The sequence below is a fragment of the Grampus griseus genome (assembly GCF_964374135.1).
Source record: "Grampus griseus genome assembly, chromosome: 19".
NCBI lineage: Eukaryota > Metazoa > Chordata > Mammalia > Artiodactyla > Delphinidae > Grampus > Grampus griseus.
Window position 1 is genome coordinate 41,811,056 of NC_139013.1, and position 15,149 is coordinate 41,826,204.

At 40.9% G+C, this 15,149-nt stretch overlaps 1 protein-coding gene across 1 annotated transcript; it reads right to left on the reverse strand.

Annotated features, from left to right (window-relative positions):
• Positions 1 to 1,933: 1,933 nt before the first annotated feature.
• On the reverse strand, positions 1,934 to 10,895 carry PSMD7 (proteasome 26S subunit, non-ATPase 7). Its single transcript, XM_082676707.1, has 7 exons — positions 10,727 to 10,895; positions 8,519 to 8,610; positions 7,539 to 7,631; positions 6,737 to 6,834; positions 6,084 to 6,164; positions 4,029 to 4,120; positions 1,934 to 2,882 (listed from the first exon to the last, which is right to left on the reverse strand). The coding sequence occupies exons 1-7, from the start codon at positions 10,798 to 10,800 to the stop codon at positions 2,444 to 2,446; spliced, it is 969 nt and encodes a 322-aa protein (XP_082532833.1). The 5' UTR covers positions 10,801 to 10,895; the 3' UTR covers positions 1,934 to 2,443.
• Between the last annotated feature and the right edge of the window lie 4,254 nt (positions 10,896 to 15,149).

Below are 15,149 nucleotides of genomic sequence, written 5' to 3' on the forward strand. Positions count from 1 at the left end.
GCTAAGTTCTCACAGCTGGAGGGTCCTCCAGAAATGGGAGTGAGATTCTGGGGTTGCTAATTCCTGCTGGAAAGGTTTACTTTGCATCTGGCACATTGGAGAAGTAATATGGTCGTCCTTCAATGATGATTTCTTCCGTTTGTCCCTTTAGTGATTGATGATCTGAGTAAAATGAAAGAACATTTAACTAATTAGCGGGCCCAAAGCTGTTGTTCCACCTGATAGTATCCATCTTTTCACTAAGGATAACTGACCTCTAAGTTTAGGGATATTTCAGATGTTAGTTATCAGACAGAAAACTAGTAAGGAATAAATGCCCTCCTCTCTGGAACGTGTGTAGCAGGAGCAGCCTGAACTCCCTAAGCCATCGTGGGATGTTTTGAAAATGGAAGGAAGGGAATGTCATAACTCTGGATATGAGGTCCAGAATTGGGATCAGACTTTTTCTAGGATACTTTTTCAGTGTGTTCAAAAACAACAGAAGTAGTTTAGAAATCTCATCTTGAGACTGCTGAGCTATCCAAACACATGGCTTTATTTTAGGTGAGGGCCATGGGTTTTGCAGTCAAGTCAGCTGCTATTTGTATAAGCAAGACTTCATCAATATTCTTACAAAGCTCGCCCCCCTTATATAGGATGGCAGCAATTTTGCCTTAGAAAATGAGCCTACGTGACTCTAAAGGCTACAAGTGAATTTTGTTAGAAGTAGGAACTGAAGAGCCTGTTAGGAAGGTAGAAGTCAATTTTGCCACATGTGGCTCAAACTATTAAATATAACAAGGCCTGGGTATTCCCATGTTCTCATATGCTCAATAAACATTACATTTATCAAACGGTGACAAACTTAAAAGCCTGTGGCATTGTCCTGTTAGACCCTGGGAAAGCTTTTTAAGTGAAGATCATACTACTAAAGGTGGATATGATCCTGTGTGGTCTCAAGTTGCCCCCAATCCTACATAAAGGACCCACTCTTCGGGATGACATTCTCCTCCTTCCCCCTGCCTAGCCTCAGAATCATTGCATCCCAGCTCTTTCCTGGCCACCGTGGAGAAAGTTTCCCTTTCTGTTTGTTCTAAACATGGCAACCAAATCTGAAAAACTTCAACACACTCCTATCATTTTAAATGCATCTCAAGCTTTGAACTATGTATTTCGTATTTTTTATTCGGTTAGATGTAACAACCATCTGACTTTTGATTGCTGCAGTAGACAAAACTTGGTTCTCTAGTTTTTTTCCCTTTACTGTTTCTTTTTTTCTCAGAATCTTAATGAACCTTGAAGAGACCACTGATGGGGGTGCTCCTATTTATGTAGGATAAAAGCTAGCTCTACATGAGCCCCCAAATTTCAACTAGTTCTTTGGCAGGCAGGTCTGTGGATTAAAAATGGATGCTTCCAGTAACTTTGAGGCATTATAACATTATGAAGTGGTTTATGAGATTCCACTGACTTAGTTCTAGTGCTATTATATTCTTAAATATCTGAACATTGACAGTCCATATGGTGCATTAGAGAACTCTTAGGGAGGTTCTAATTGCTCAAGAAAGGAAATTAATATCCAAGTGACAGCTGTAAGTCAAATGATTAAGTATCTTGAACACTTACTTTGGGGAGACTTTGTTCCATCCCCACTAACCTTGTGGCCTGATGTACTTAGACCTACTGCAATAGTAAGTGAATGTGTCTCTTATAAAAAACTGTTCTAGGGACTTCACAGATGAGGAATCTGAGGCATTAACTAGGACACAGGTCTTCTGGGCTCAGTTGAGAGCTCTCCTCCCTACAGCTGTATGTCTTTAAAGGAATGAGGTGCTTTCATAAAAGATTCAGTCTAAAATAATTCTTTAAGGCAGCTTCAATTAAAGACTGTCTTGGTTGCTTCTGAAAACAACGGATCACCACATCCAGAGTCAAAAACGACCAGAACACAGACTTAAAAACCAAGCCATTTAATTGTGTCTTCGAAGGTAAACAATATCTTGAGATGGATCCCAAGCCCCGAGAATGCCAGAGCTACGGGTCCAAGAAGTCCCGTGGGGTGGTATTCTCAACAGAGTCCAGAGGGGCAGACCTCAAGGTGTTCTGAGGCAGAATACTTATGGAATTCGTGCATTCCATTCTGCAATTTTGCAGACTGCCAGAAACAGACCCCAAGAGTCTCTTGAGATGGGGAAAATTCAACTCCTGGTCTTATAGATAGAAGCAAGAAGAGTACCAAAAATGTTACGTTTATGTCTCTTCACTTTTCTCACACAGTCTGAAGCCTGAGCTATCACATTCCCAACTCAGAGCAGCCTAAGCTGCAGTTCAGGTACAAGATTAGTCCCTCTATCCAGAGAGCTCTCATCAATACAGCTTTTGCACTTAAAGTGAAAAGAACCCTCTGGCGGCACAATGAGTTAGTTTGTAAGACTTTAATTTACAAATTAAAAAGCTACATGTTTTATTTTTTCTCCTTTTTCTCTTCTTTCTTTACATCACTCTTTTCCTTATCTTTCTCTTTATCATCTTTTCTATCCTTTTTGCTGTCTTCTTTTTCCTGCCCTTCTTTCTTCTCTGCGTCCCGGTTGGCGATCTTGTTGTTGATGAGGTTGTGCAAGGCGACCACGGAACGGATCAGCGAGGCCAAATACACTACCACCATCTGGTCATTGGTCTTCAGGTAAAAGGCCTTGACAAACTCCTGCAGGCTGACATCTGGCAGCAGGTTGAAGACGTCCTGCAGCTGGTAGATGATCTGATGGTTGATGGGCAGCTTGCCTGTGGCCACTTTCTCCAGGTAGCTCCTGATATCCAGAAGCTTGGAATTGAGTCCCTTCAAACCATGAACCTGGTTTGTGATCCGCTGGGAAAGGGTGCCCACTGTAGTGTCTTTGATGTCTCTGTAGGAACCCACAAGAAAGGGCAGGAAAATACATCAGTGTCCTGTACTATCACGCAGATTTTCACATTCTAAGGAAATACTAAGTTTGTGAGGAGGGGCAAGTTTTCCAAAGGAAAAATGTTACTTCCCCATTTTATAAAGATTTGAGTAAAACTGCCTTAATCTTGTTTTCATTTGGAGGAATATGTTTTATCTTTCTCATCACAGGGCATTTTTCAAAAGAAAAGAGAGAGATAAAATGAAATCATTTTCACTAAAAAAACAAAAAAACACCTCTCTACTTCAAGTTCCCTGTTCCTAAAAAGGGTGGCATTTTCTCCACCTGCATCTATATGATGTTGGGAGAAGCTTTTAAATCAGTCAGCAGTAACTTTTTGAACTGGAAGGAATCTTATTGTTTGAAAAAATCTATGACCATTTCAAGTAAGTCAGGGTTATGTAAGCAGAGGATTTAAAAATAAAACCCCAGGGCTTCCCTGGTGGCAGAGTGGTTAAGAATCCGCCTGCCAATGCAGGGGATGTGGGTTCGAGCCCTGGCCCAGGAAGATCCCACATGCCACAGAGCAACTAAGCCCATGTGCCACTACTGAGCCTGCATTCTAGAGCCCGCGAGCCACAACTACCGAGTCTGTGTGCCACAACTACTGAAGCCCACGTGCCTAGAGCCTGTGCTTCGCAACAAGAGAAGCCACGGCAGTGAGAAGACCACGCACGGCAACGAAGAGTAGTCCCTGCTCACCGCAATGAGAGAAAGCCCACATGCAGCAATGAAGACCCAATTCAGCCAAAAATAAATAAATAAAATATAAATTTAAATCCATCCATCCATCCATCTATCCATCCATCCCAGTCCACGATGCAGATTCTCTGCAGAAAACTGGCTAGCTACAGTCATTGAGAAGGAGGTACACTGAAAGAGCACACGTTTGCTTTTGAATAATTCACACATCTGTTCCCGTCACAGCCAGCATTACAGCTTCCAGACAACGTGTGCTGTCCACAAACTCATAAATCATAACTCGGGACACTTTAGAGATGACCCAGGACTAGAACCCAGGGCTCCCTATTCCTGATACAGATCTCTTCTTTACACTGAGCAGCTTCTTGGGCTGCTGCTGATTCTGATGCTGTCCTAAAGTCTCACCGTAACAAGTGTTCAACTCCGACTTCCTCAGCTTCCTCTGCTCCAATTTCACTGGTCACGTGCTCAAATGTTTTTGAGGTTGGAGTTCCATCCTGGGAGAGGAGAATTAACTAGTTATTTACTTACAAACAAATGAACAAACTGGCGCATGTTCCTTTTCATGCCTTGATTCTTCTGCTTTAAGCCAAATCACTTTCATGGGTGTCATTACTGGCTTTTTCATGGCAAGGGTGGGTAAAGTTTGCTTTGAAAGCTTTCAAAGCACTGTGACTTCTAAGCTGAAGTCACAGTGGTCCTGCTCAGGGACGAGATGTGGTGGGGAATCATCATTAGTTTATTTCTAAGGAAAATCTTGATATTCTCTCAAGTCTGCAGTAGAGATGAACATCAGGGAAGTCTTGATTCGGCTAAATTTTAAGGACTTATAAGCATTCATTCTAAAATAGGCAATATTCAGAACACCTGTACTTGAGGCAAGCTCATGTCAGAAGATACAGTTTTTAACCATCTGTTGTCCCTTGGGTCAAATAGTCAGAGCACCAAAGCAACGTGGTTAGAATAACTGATTTTCTGGTGACCTGAATTAGTCAAGGAACCCATTAGTGGATGTGGTTTGCTGTATCACTTAGTGATTTCCTGATGGGACTCAGGAGAAACTTTTATCAGATCTAGTGCCAGAAGAGGCTGTACATCTCCTGTAAAGGCTGTAAAATGTGTGCAAGGCACGACAGCACAGCAGTGAGTGCAGACTCTAGCCAGGCTGCTTAGATTCAAAGCCTGGCTCTGCCATGTGTGGTAAGGGAGCAGTGAGTTCTTGGGAAAGTCACTTCACTTACACTAAGTGGTATAAACATTAGCTGTTGTTATTTTACCCAGGACAGTGTGAATCCTGCAAACGGCATCTTCCTCTTGGCTTTGTATGCTAGGATGGTCAGAGCCTTCAACACTTGTGCAGGACTTCGTGGCATGTCTTTTCATGTACTGATTTTCCCTGGCTTCATCTTATTACAGGACCCTTACATCCCCTCCATCCTCTTTTAAAAGATCTTGTTTCATTGGTGTGTGTGTGTGTGAGTGCGTGCGTGCATGTGCATGCGTATGTATAAGCACCTCTAATTCCTTTTTGAAAGAGGCAGGGTAAAATTTAACTTATAACAACTGTATCAAGACCAGGGATGAAAGTCTTACTGCAACTAGGCAATAAATTTGGATCTAAGCTCTCTGGTAGCAAGGCAAAGAGAAACAGGAGCATAGAGCTCAGTGCAAGGAACATCTGCAGGGAACTAACTTAACAAAGCCTTTTCCAGATTTTAAAACTGAATATATGGATAACCATAAGGAAGAAAGACAGCCTTTAGTCTGTCCGTTCAACTTTGGAAATTCAAGAGTGAGCTCTTTGCACACCCTAAGTGCAAATATTTTACGCTCAAAACAAAACTCATATACAATTTCACATCAAATCCTACCCTAGAATTTAGGTTCAATTTTCTTGGAAATAGAGAAAAGCTATTCTGGCAGCTCTTCATGTCCATACCCAAGAAACAAGCTAACAGACAACATAGCTGGTACTGAATGCCACGGAGCTGACTATACAGGTGTCAAATCATACAGATGGGTTTTGCCATCTAGCTCCTGGCAGCTCTGACTTACTCTATTTGAAAACCTAGGATCTAGTCTACAGGGATTGGCTATAGACTAGATAATATAGTCACTACATAGGTGGGCCAACAGTGGAAACTGCATTAGATTAAGACCAAGCTCACCAGGCTCCGCATTTACTTTGCTGAGAACATCTCTGGGCAATCATTTGACTACTTTGGTCTCAATTTCATTTGTAAAAGGGGACTTTAGATTTCTATGGTCCTCTCTATTTCTGAAATTTGGTGACTCAAATTTGGGGGAAAAAAACATAATATCAAACTACTGACAGAAACCAATAACCTTTTCTTTGTTATAAAGTATTTGTTGACTTGAAAATGGAAAAAAAAAAAACAAAACCCAATGGCCCTGAAAGTAGCAAATCTAATCTCCTAGGCTCACAGCAAGATGACTTACATCATGAACTTCTTCCACCGAAATATATGCTTCTGTGGGCAGTCCCAAGTCCTTTGGTTTTACATCAATGATGACCAATACCTGGCAGAAAAACAAATCATAGCAAATCACCTCATACTGAGCACGTAAGGAATAACTGCGGCCATTCTGATGATTACCGAAGCTTTTTCATTCATTCAACCAGATATAAGCCAGAATTTTCAGAAAAAAAAATAACTTTACATTTCAAATTATCTTATTTGCCCTGCTCTTCAACCCCATCCATTAACAAGCTGAGAGGCAGTATAGTGAAGTTATCAAGCAGAAGAAGATTAGAGTCAAGACAGCTGGCATTTTAATCCCAGCTCCACACTTAGAAGACCTTACTAACCATTCTGAACCTCAGTTTTCTCACTGTAAAGAGGATAACAATCTCATACAGTTACTGAGAGGATTAAGGAAGATAACTTACATACCTAGCACTGAACAGATGTTTAATTTACTAAATACACTGGGTTACCGTATACTACACAAAACACTGCAAATTAACACAAGCTTATAGAAAAAAGTGGTGAAATGATTCATTATCCAAATCCTTCCTAGGATGCTTTCTTTTTCTTGAGTTAGCTGGCAACGAATATGAGTCAAGAGTTTTAAAGATGGAGTACACTTACTGAGTTAGGGCAGTATCTTTTCATGAGTTCATTGATGGCGATGTCATTCTTGTGTAGTTTAGGGCCTGTGTGGTACCACCCAACTATTCTTTCTCTGGCTGGGAAGGAAAAATTAGTGGCTTTGAATTGTTACATAAAGATCTATATATTTCCCTCAAAAAGGGTAAGAACTCCAGTAGTTATGTTCTCTAGCTTTTACAGAAATTCCAGACATCTAAACCTTGACATACCTATGAAATCTAAAACTCAAAAACAGGATTCTCAGAAAATAAACAGCAGAGGAAATCTAGAGATATACATATCTCAGACTAGTTTAGACCAGTCATACATGAAACAACTAGAAAACAATTCCAAGGCAATATATAAACAAATTCAAGTTCATGTCACATAGATTACAACTCTGAGTGTTGTGGGAATAAACATTTCCAAAGCAGTGTGGTTGCTGAAATGAAATAAAATGAAAGTGACACATGTAACAGAGATATTTACCCTGGTGGTACTAAAGCTCTAGGGGCAGGTGGATTTTATTTGACCATTCTTTGCTTTTCTGCTGTAGAGGGCTAGCTCTCTCCCCTGAAGCCTAGGTGGTCTAGCTGGCCTTAAATTGCTACTCTAGTTTCTCATTTATTCTACCTCATTCCTCTACTACCACTAGTCTTACTTCAGTCTAGCTAAGTGAAAGGGCCTTTGACATTAAACAAAGAAAAGTGAATATTTAGAAAAGACATTATGGGCACACATATACCTACACACACACACACACACACACGCGCGCGCGCGCGCGCGCCACAATGCCACCTACCATTGACCTTCTTAAACATTCCATACATGTTTTCCAAATAATCGTGGTCTAAAAACCAGACAGAATCATCTTTGTCGTCTTCATCAAAAGGGACTAGAGAGAAAAAAACCAAAAAACAGTTTAGGGTGCTACACAGAACTCTAAGGGCACATATCACAACTGTAGACCCCTACGCCAGATCTGATCCATGTCTTTGGTTTGTCCAACACAGTACTAAAATTATTTTTGAGTTGCTTTTAGTAAAAACTGGAAGATTTCACATACAAATCCAGACCTCCAGGTTCTCTGGAAAAACTGGAAGACCAGCAACAACTGGCTAGAGCCAGACAGAAGCAACCCCCTTTGAAAAGGACACATTCTTCAGTTTGCTAAAAGCTCCATCACTTCCTAATATTCCCGTCTGGCAAATTACATTACTGCCTGATCCTTTTAGACACTGGAGTTAGTGACTGCTAGTCTAGCAGCCATGCTAGGAATTATTTTGTTGTTCTTTATTATTGTTGCTTCAATCATAAAATATATGGATACAGTCTTATAAAGATTTATTAAACAGTGTAAAACATAAGGTCTTTATCTCCCCCTTGCCTACCCATAACCATGGTTAATAGTTTAGTACAACGGGTTGACAAACTACACCCGCTGCCTATTTTAATAGTTTTACTGCAATATAGCTATTAGTTTGTCTACATACTGTCTATAGTTGCTTTCCTGCTACATTAGCAGAGCTGAGCAGTTGCAATGGAGACTGTATGGCCTGCAAGTTTTAAATATTTACTATCCAGCTCAGTGTGTATCCTTTAGCCTCCCTTTTCTATACTTAAACGATTCTGAAATAGAACTGCTTGGTTATAATAAAAAATGGAGACCACGAGAGTTTCTTTTTAAAAGTTAACTGACATTTTAACCATACTCAGAAAATGTAAAATTTGCCTATTTATTTTTTTAAAAACTGAGGTATATTTGACAAATTTTTCTTTTACCTGCAAAACTGTTGGATACATCGAGAACTTTCTTTTGCCACGACCCCAAAAGCACACCAACAACACGCTTCTGGTTTCCAACCTTGCCTATTCTGAATGAGAAAACAGAAGATCAGTCTGGATGGGCACAGACAGAAGTGGACCAACAATAAGATATCCAACAGGAAATATCAATGGTACAGATACAATTTAGCTTATCTGGGAACTAATCCCACTAAACAAATATAATGGGTTAGTCCTTAATAATTCTAATAAATATAATGGGTAATTCGTGAACTATGGACACTGGCAATTTCACTGCTGACTGCAAAGAAAGACATGCTTGGAAAAAAATCTCAAACTTTATAGAAATTTAAAACGGAGAAAATGAAAACTCCCCAGATCTTAAGGTTTTAAATGTTATTTGACTGGTGTTTGAAATCACATTTAATTTTATTTTTTCCTCTGCAGCTTACCTTTCTCTTTTAAATTTTCCCCATCTTCTCTGTCCTCAAATCTTTTCAGGGATAAAGATGCTAAAGTTGAACCAGTTTTATGGTCCAGCTTGCCAACTCTTCTCTGGAGCATCTATGTCAACAAGCCCCAATAGATGTTATAATTCTTTGTACCATTTAGGGGCTCAGAAAATGATTCTGACCCAGAAGCGTGTGTGTGCCATTTGTGGTCTCTGAATGGCTTAATTATACAGAAGCTGGAAGTGAGCCAGTGACTAATCATACTGGGAGGAGGGCTCAATGAACCAGAAAGACTACTTCAGAATATTTATTTCCATATCAAACCTCCTCAATGATTTTTGTCCTAAGGAACTGCAAGTGTTTCACTTATATCTCATTTCATTGGTCATCATGTAGAGAATTCTCCTTTAACCACTAACAATTATAACATACAGAAACAATACAATTCTATGTTCAAAGCAAAGACAAAAGTCACTGTGAAATGAACTACAATTCCTTAACAGTTGCTGGTTTCATACTGATTTAACTGTATTTATCTAAACATATGGTTTGGCAAATTTATAAATGCTTACTATATTTAGGGTTTGGACCAAACAAAGTTAAGGATTCTGTATTCTGGTGGTTCTAATTTTTTGGGAAATCTAAGTTCAAAGGAAACTTCCACACTCATGGGCTTTTCTTTTGATCTATAAAAATCCATTTGCGTTTTAAAAAACCCTGCAATTGTCTGACACAGCAGCTTGCAGTGTCTGCCTTCACTATGCCCTTAACAAGTGTTCGCTGAATTTACTGAACAGAACTGAAAAGATGCTTGCCCTCTTAGTACCTATAGTATCCTACGGGAGAAAAATACTAATCATTGTACAGTGGGAAAGCTCGCATATCCTGTTAGGCTAAGGGTGCTACAAAGCAATGGAACTGAACTGGGGACCCTAAACCTCACAGGAGTCTTGAGTTTGGTTTTGGCTCTGGTTGAACTGGGAGTTGTACAAAGCAATTTACAAGATGATGGGCACTTAGCAACTATGACTTTACAGCAGATGCTCCCAACTGGGTCTTACAACTTTCCAAGTCAATTAATTATCTTGTAAAATTTATGAACACGTGTAACAGGTCCAGCTGGACGAACAGCTCAAAAACAAGCAAGCAAAGGCGGAAGAAACATCTGTGGGATGTTTTCTTATTCATTAATGCCAACATCTCCAACCGGTCTCATTTTCAAAAGAAAAACTTATCAAAACTTAAAACATCTACGTTTTAAGCTATCGTCAAACCACAGTCCCACTTGGAAACTTTCGCAAGTTATATTAAAACCACAGTTCTTCCAGGGAGTCCTTTGGAGCGCTGAGTACAGAATTTCGGTGACGGCCTTCAGAGGCAAAAAGTGCAAGTCTGAAGGGCTTTCCTACCAGACACCGAGTCTTTCAGGCGAAAAGGGGCGGACGAGGTGACAGATGGGCACGAGGCCTGGGGATCAGGGCCAAGTGAAGCCTGCCCCCCCATACTCTGGCATCGTACGGACTGGGTAAAAGGAACGAGAAGCCCAGTTCATGGAGTGCCGGCTGGACGGCGGGGGAGACGATGCCAGGTGACTTGGGGCTTCGTGAACGGAGCTGCTCTGGGCCCCTCGGTGACCCAGGGCCAACCCCGGTGCATCTGCGCCCCCGCGGCCGCCGCGCCATCCCCAGCGCGCCGTGACTCAGCAGCGGCGGCGCCACCGGCCCCGGTAGGACGCCCCGTGCCGCCCGCTCACCGATTGAAATGATCCACCACACTGAGCAGCACCAGGGGGTGGACCACCACCTTCTGCACCGCCAGCTCCGGCATCGCGACACACCCCGCCCGCCAGGCCCTGCTCCCCGCGACCCGCAAACACCGACGGCCAGGGCAACAACGATTCTCGGGGATCCTCCAGGCCCGGCCCCTCCTCTTCCGGTTGGGCCGCCGCCGCGCGGCTCCTTCTTCCGCTCCCAGAGCGCCGCGCGCGTCGCGCTCGGATTGTCGCTCCCGCCGCCACCTTGAGGAGGCGAAGTGCCGGGGAAGGCGGGATACGCCTCGGGTGACTGGCTTCGAGTTTCCCAGGTCATGAAAGCTAACAGGACACTGGAGACTGATAAAGGTTGACCTCCTGGTGTTTGGCCTGTACTGTCACCCGCTGCGGCTTTTCGCCTCAGTGCCTTACTAGCTCACCTCCCCCTCCCTCCCGTCTGAAGACTGGAGAAGATGCTAAGAAAAATGTAAATAGTAATAAGTAATATTTCCACCATTCAGAAAATGTTCACTTTCGCTTCTAGTCAGAATCTTCCAGAATTTCTTAGAGGAACTAACTTTAAATCTCTAGCATTAGGGCATTCCCTTAAAGTAGGTTTGGTAATTTGTCTCATCATTTTATTGTCTGGGAATTTCCCCTTAATCCTTACCGTGGACACTTAGCAAATAATCAACCTGTCTATATTTTCCCACCTGTCTTTATATTACTTACCATTTAACAAGGGTTAGAAGAATGCAGTTTGTGCCTAGAGTTAGATCATTCAGATTGATTTTAAAATAAAAACTCACAAAAAGTTTGGCGAAAAGATGGAAAGCAATAAGGAAATATGTTTTCATAGTTAGCTGGGAAAGAGAAAAAAGAAGACTAAAAGGGGAAATGTAGGAAAAGAGGACTTGAACTTATTTGTGGAAGAAGGCAAATGACTTAAAATCCATGCAAGTTTAGTTTTCTATCTGACTTTAAGTTGCCATTTCTGTAAACAAAAACAATACTTCAGCAGCGTGAATTATTTATTGTTTATCCTGTTTTTAAACACCTTCTACCTTCCCTTTATCAACAGAGGATCTGAACTCTGAAGAATGACAAGGAGACTTTTGCTCTGAACCTTAGCCTCCTTCCAGTATAATTAGGGAGCTTTTGATACCCTTTCTGGGCGCTACCCCTCACTTTCATTTCATAAACTCTTCCTACTTTGGGGAACACTGTTTTGCATCTTCCTCATTTCTTTTAATATTTTTGATTTGACTATGAGATGATTGCTGCTACTTACGACGATAGAACTTTTAAATTAAGGAAATGTAAGTCAGCCCCATTGTGTGATGTGTTAAAGCATGCTTGCTGGTGTTTAGTGCCTGGTTCAAAGTAGATGTTCTTGTTTCATTTCTTAAGTGATGCTATTCAACACAGTGTAGACATGTAACTGTTATGAAAAGACCTTGGAAGGGTTTCCCCCCTAATTTTTAAGATCAAAGATTGATTTTGATTTTTCTTATGTGTCAGGTAAGGCATAATAATTGGAGTCTAACGGAAGCATGTTTTTGGACTAAAATATTTAGAGGATAAGGAAGACAACTTGAAATCATAAGGTATTTTTCATGTTGTCCTATTTTTTCTTTTTCTTTATTAATGGAACTGACTTGAAATCATAACTAATTTCATAGCCACTATTAGGGGCTAAATTCATTCAGAGGAATGCAGAAGGAGATATAAGAAATCTTTCTTTTGTTCATTTAATTCTGGACTTTAAGAGGATCTGATGAGAGCATAAGGATAATACATTTTATTTTCCTTTGACTGTTTTTTTTTAAAGAAAGAAATGTAATTTTAAAATTTTTATTTATTTTTTATTGAGGTATAGTTGAGGTATAGTTGATGTATAATATTATATAAGTTACAGGTGTACAATATAGTGATTCACAATTTTTAAAGGTTATACTCCATTTATAGTTAATATAAAATATTGGCTATATTCCCCGTGTTTTACAATATATCCTTGTAGCTTATTTTATCATAATAGTTTGTGCCTCTTAATCCCTTACCCCATGTCTTTTTTTAAAAAAATTAATTTATTTAATTTTGGCGTGTTGGGTCTTTGTTGCTGCGTGTGGGCTTTCTTTAGTTGTGGCAAGCGGGGGCTACTCTTTGTTGCAGTGTTTGGGCTTCTCATTGCTTTGGTTTCTCTTGTGGCGGAGCATGGGCTCTAGGCGCACGGGCTTCAGTAGTTGTGGCACGTGGGCTCAGTAGTAGTGGCTTGCAGGCTCTAGAGCGCAGGCTCAGTAGTTGTGGTGCACAGGCTTAGTTGCTCCGCGGCACGTGGGATCTTCCCGGACCGGGGCACGAACCCGTGTCCCCTGCATCGGCAGGCGAACTCTCAACAACTGCGCCACCAGGGAAGCCCAGGAAGGGAGGTTTTGAACTCCAAACCTTTATTTACGAAATTTGATTGGCCTTGCTGGGACTGGGAGGCACTCTGAACTGACTGCTGTGCCCAAGGGAATAGAGTTTTCTAAATGTCCAGTTTAGGATCAGTTTGGAGATGGTGCAACTGTGATGGATCAGCTCACCATGACCACATGAGTGGGGAAGGAAAACGGGGATGTAATTGGAAGGGAGGAATGAATGCTTAGCAGGCAAAAATAAGTCTATCTTGTGATATAGAGAGCTTAGCATAGTTCTTGGAACATAGTAAGAACTCAGCATATGTTAGACATGGTTATCATTAGAGTGTAGGGTCATTATCATTATTATATATTATAAAAGACTATAAGAATTTTTTCTTGAGAATTCCCTGGTGGTCCAGTGGTTAGGACTCTGCGCTTTCACTGCCAAGGGCCTGGGTTCAATCCCTGGTCGGGGAACTAGGATATCATAAGCTGCATGGCGTGGCCAAAAAAAAAAAAAAAAAATTTTTTTTCTCAACTGGTGTTTATATTTTAAGTAATCCAGCAGAACAAGAGTTGAAATTCATCTTTTGCATTTGCCGAGTGTTTCTTTATCCTTCTTTTGCCTCAGGTATATTTAGTTTATGGAAATACGTTTTTTAAAATTCCTCTTTTAAAATGTATTGGTGATCAGTTTGATTTTTCAAAAGGCTAGTTGTTGCAGAAAGATTGGATTCGTTTAAAGAGATTTTCCTTGTTTTATGCTTTACACAAGTGATGAGCCTTATGTGTTGGCCCTGGATACCTGCATGATTGCTATTCCTCTTGTTGTTGTCATATTTCATTTAACTGCAAATTAAAAAGAACTAAAAAAATTACAGCAATTTCTAGTTTATATCCAGGAAATAGAACTCTCCACAGGAACCCTTATGCGGTACAAATATGTTAGAAAACCATTCTCCATTGTGCTTTGAAAGCCTGTAAGGAGGCCACAATGGAGCACAGTTCACCTGTCTTGGATGAAGCCCAGAGAGACTGCGGTGTGCAGACCGTAGGAAATCTCCCATCTGAAGAGTTAATTTTCTTTCAGGAACAGTGTTAGCGGCTGCTGCGATTAAAACAGGACACTTTAAGGTTGGTATAGGAACACTTGTAACAGTTGACTATAAAAGAAAACCCAGGAGGCCAGATTCAGCCTTGGGAGCTACTTTGGTTTGAGCCTCAAAGACCTTTATTTATTTATTTAAAGACCTTTATTTTGAATTTATCTCTTCTTTCAATTACACACACTTTCAGCTTTATTAAAAAGAACTCATTAAATATAAAGAAGCAAACAACTAGTGTCATCTATTTAACATTTTTAAATGTCTTGAAGGCCATTTAAAAAAATTTATCTATTTATTTTTGGCTGCATTGGGTCTTTGTTGCTGCGTGCGGGCTTTTCTCTAGTTGTGGCGAGCGGGGGCTACTCTTCGTTGTGGTGCACGGGCTTCTCATTGCAGTGGCTTCTCTTGTTGCGGAGCATCAGCTCTAGATGCATGGGCTTCAGTAGTTGTGGCATATGGGCTCAGTAGTTGCGGCTTGCGGGCTCTAGAGCGCAGGCTTAGTAGTTGTGGCGCACGGACTTAGTTGCTCTGTGGCATGTGGGATCTTCCCGGACCAGGGCTCGAACCCGTGGCTTCTGCATTGGTAGGTGGGTTCTTAAGCACTGCACCACCAGGGAAGCGCTTGAAGGCCATTTTTGTCTTTTGTTTCTATTCTGATTCTTTTCTTAGGCTCTTTTTAAACATTTTTATCTTGGAGCACAGTTGATTAACAATGTTGTATTAGTTTCAGGTGTACAACAAAGTGATTCAGTTATACATATACATGTATCTATTCTTTTTCAAATTCTTTACCCATTTAGGTTATAACAGAATATTGAGCAGTGTTCCCTGTGCTATACAGAGCCATTCCTGATGATGGTGTAAAATTAAACATTTTTTTAAACTGGACTTTTAGATGCAGATTTATGAATGTATCAA

What these genes read in the sequence shown, in the direction of transcription:
- PSMD7 (XM_082676707.1), bottom strand. Translation starts at nt 10,800, where the DNA reads ATGCCGGAGCTGGCGGTGCAGAAGGTGGTGGTCCACCCCCTGGTGCTG. An exon ending in GTGGTGGATCATTTCAATCG is followed by an intron (nt 8,611 to 10,726) that starts GTGAGCGGGCGG and finishes TTTCTCATTCAG; the next exon opens with AATAGGCAAGGTTGGAAACC. An exon ending in GGAGTTGAACACTTGTTACG is followed by an intron (nt 2,883 to 4,028) that starts GTGAGACTTTAG and finishes GGGTTCCTACAG; the next exon opens with AGACATCAAAGACACTACAG.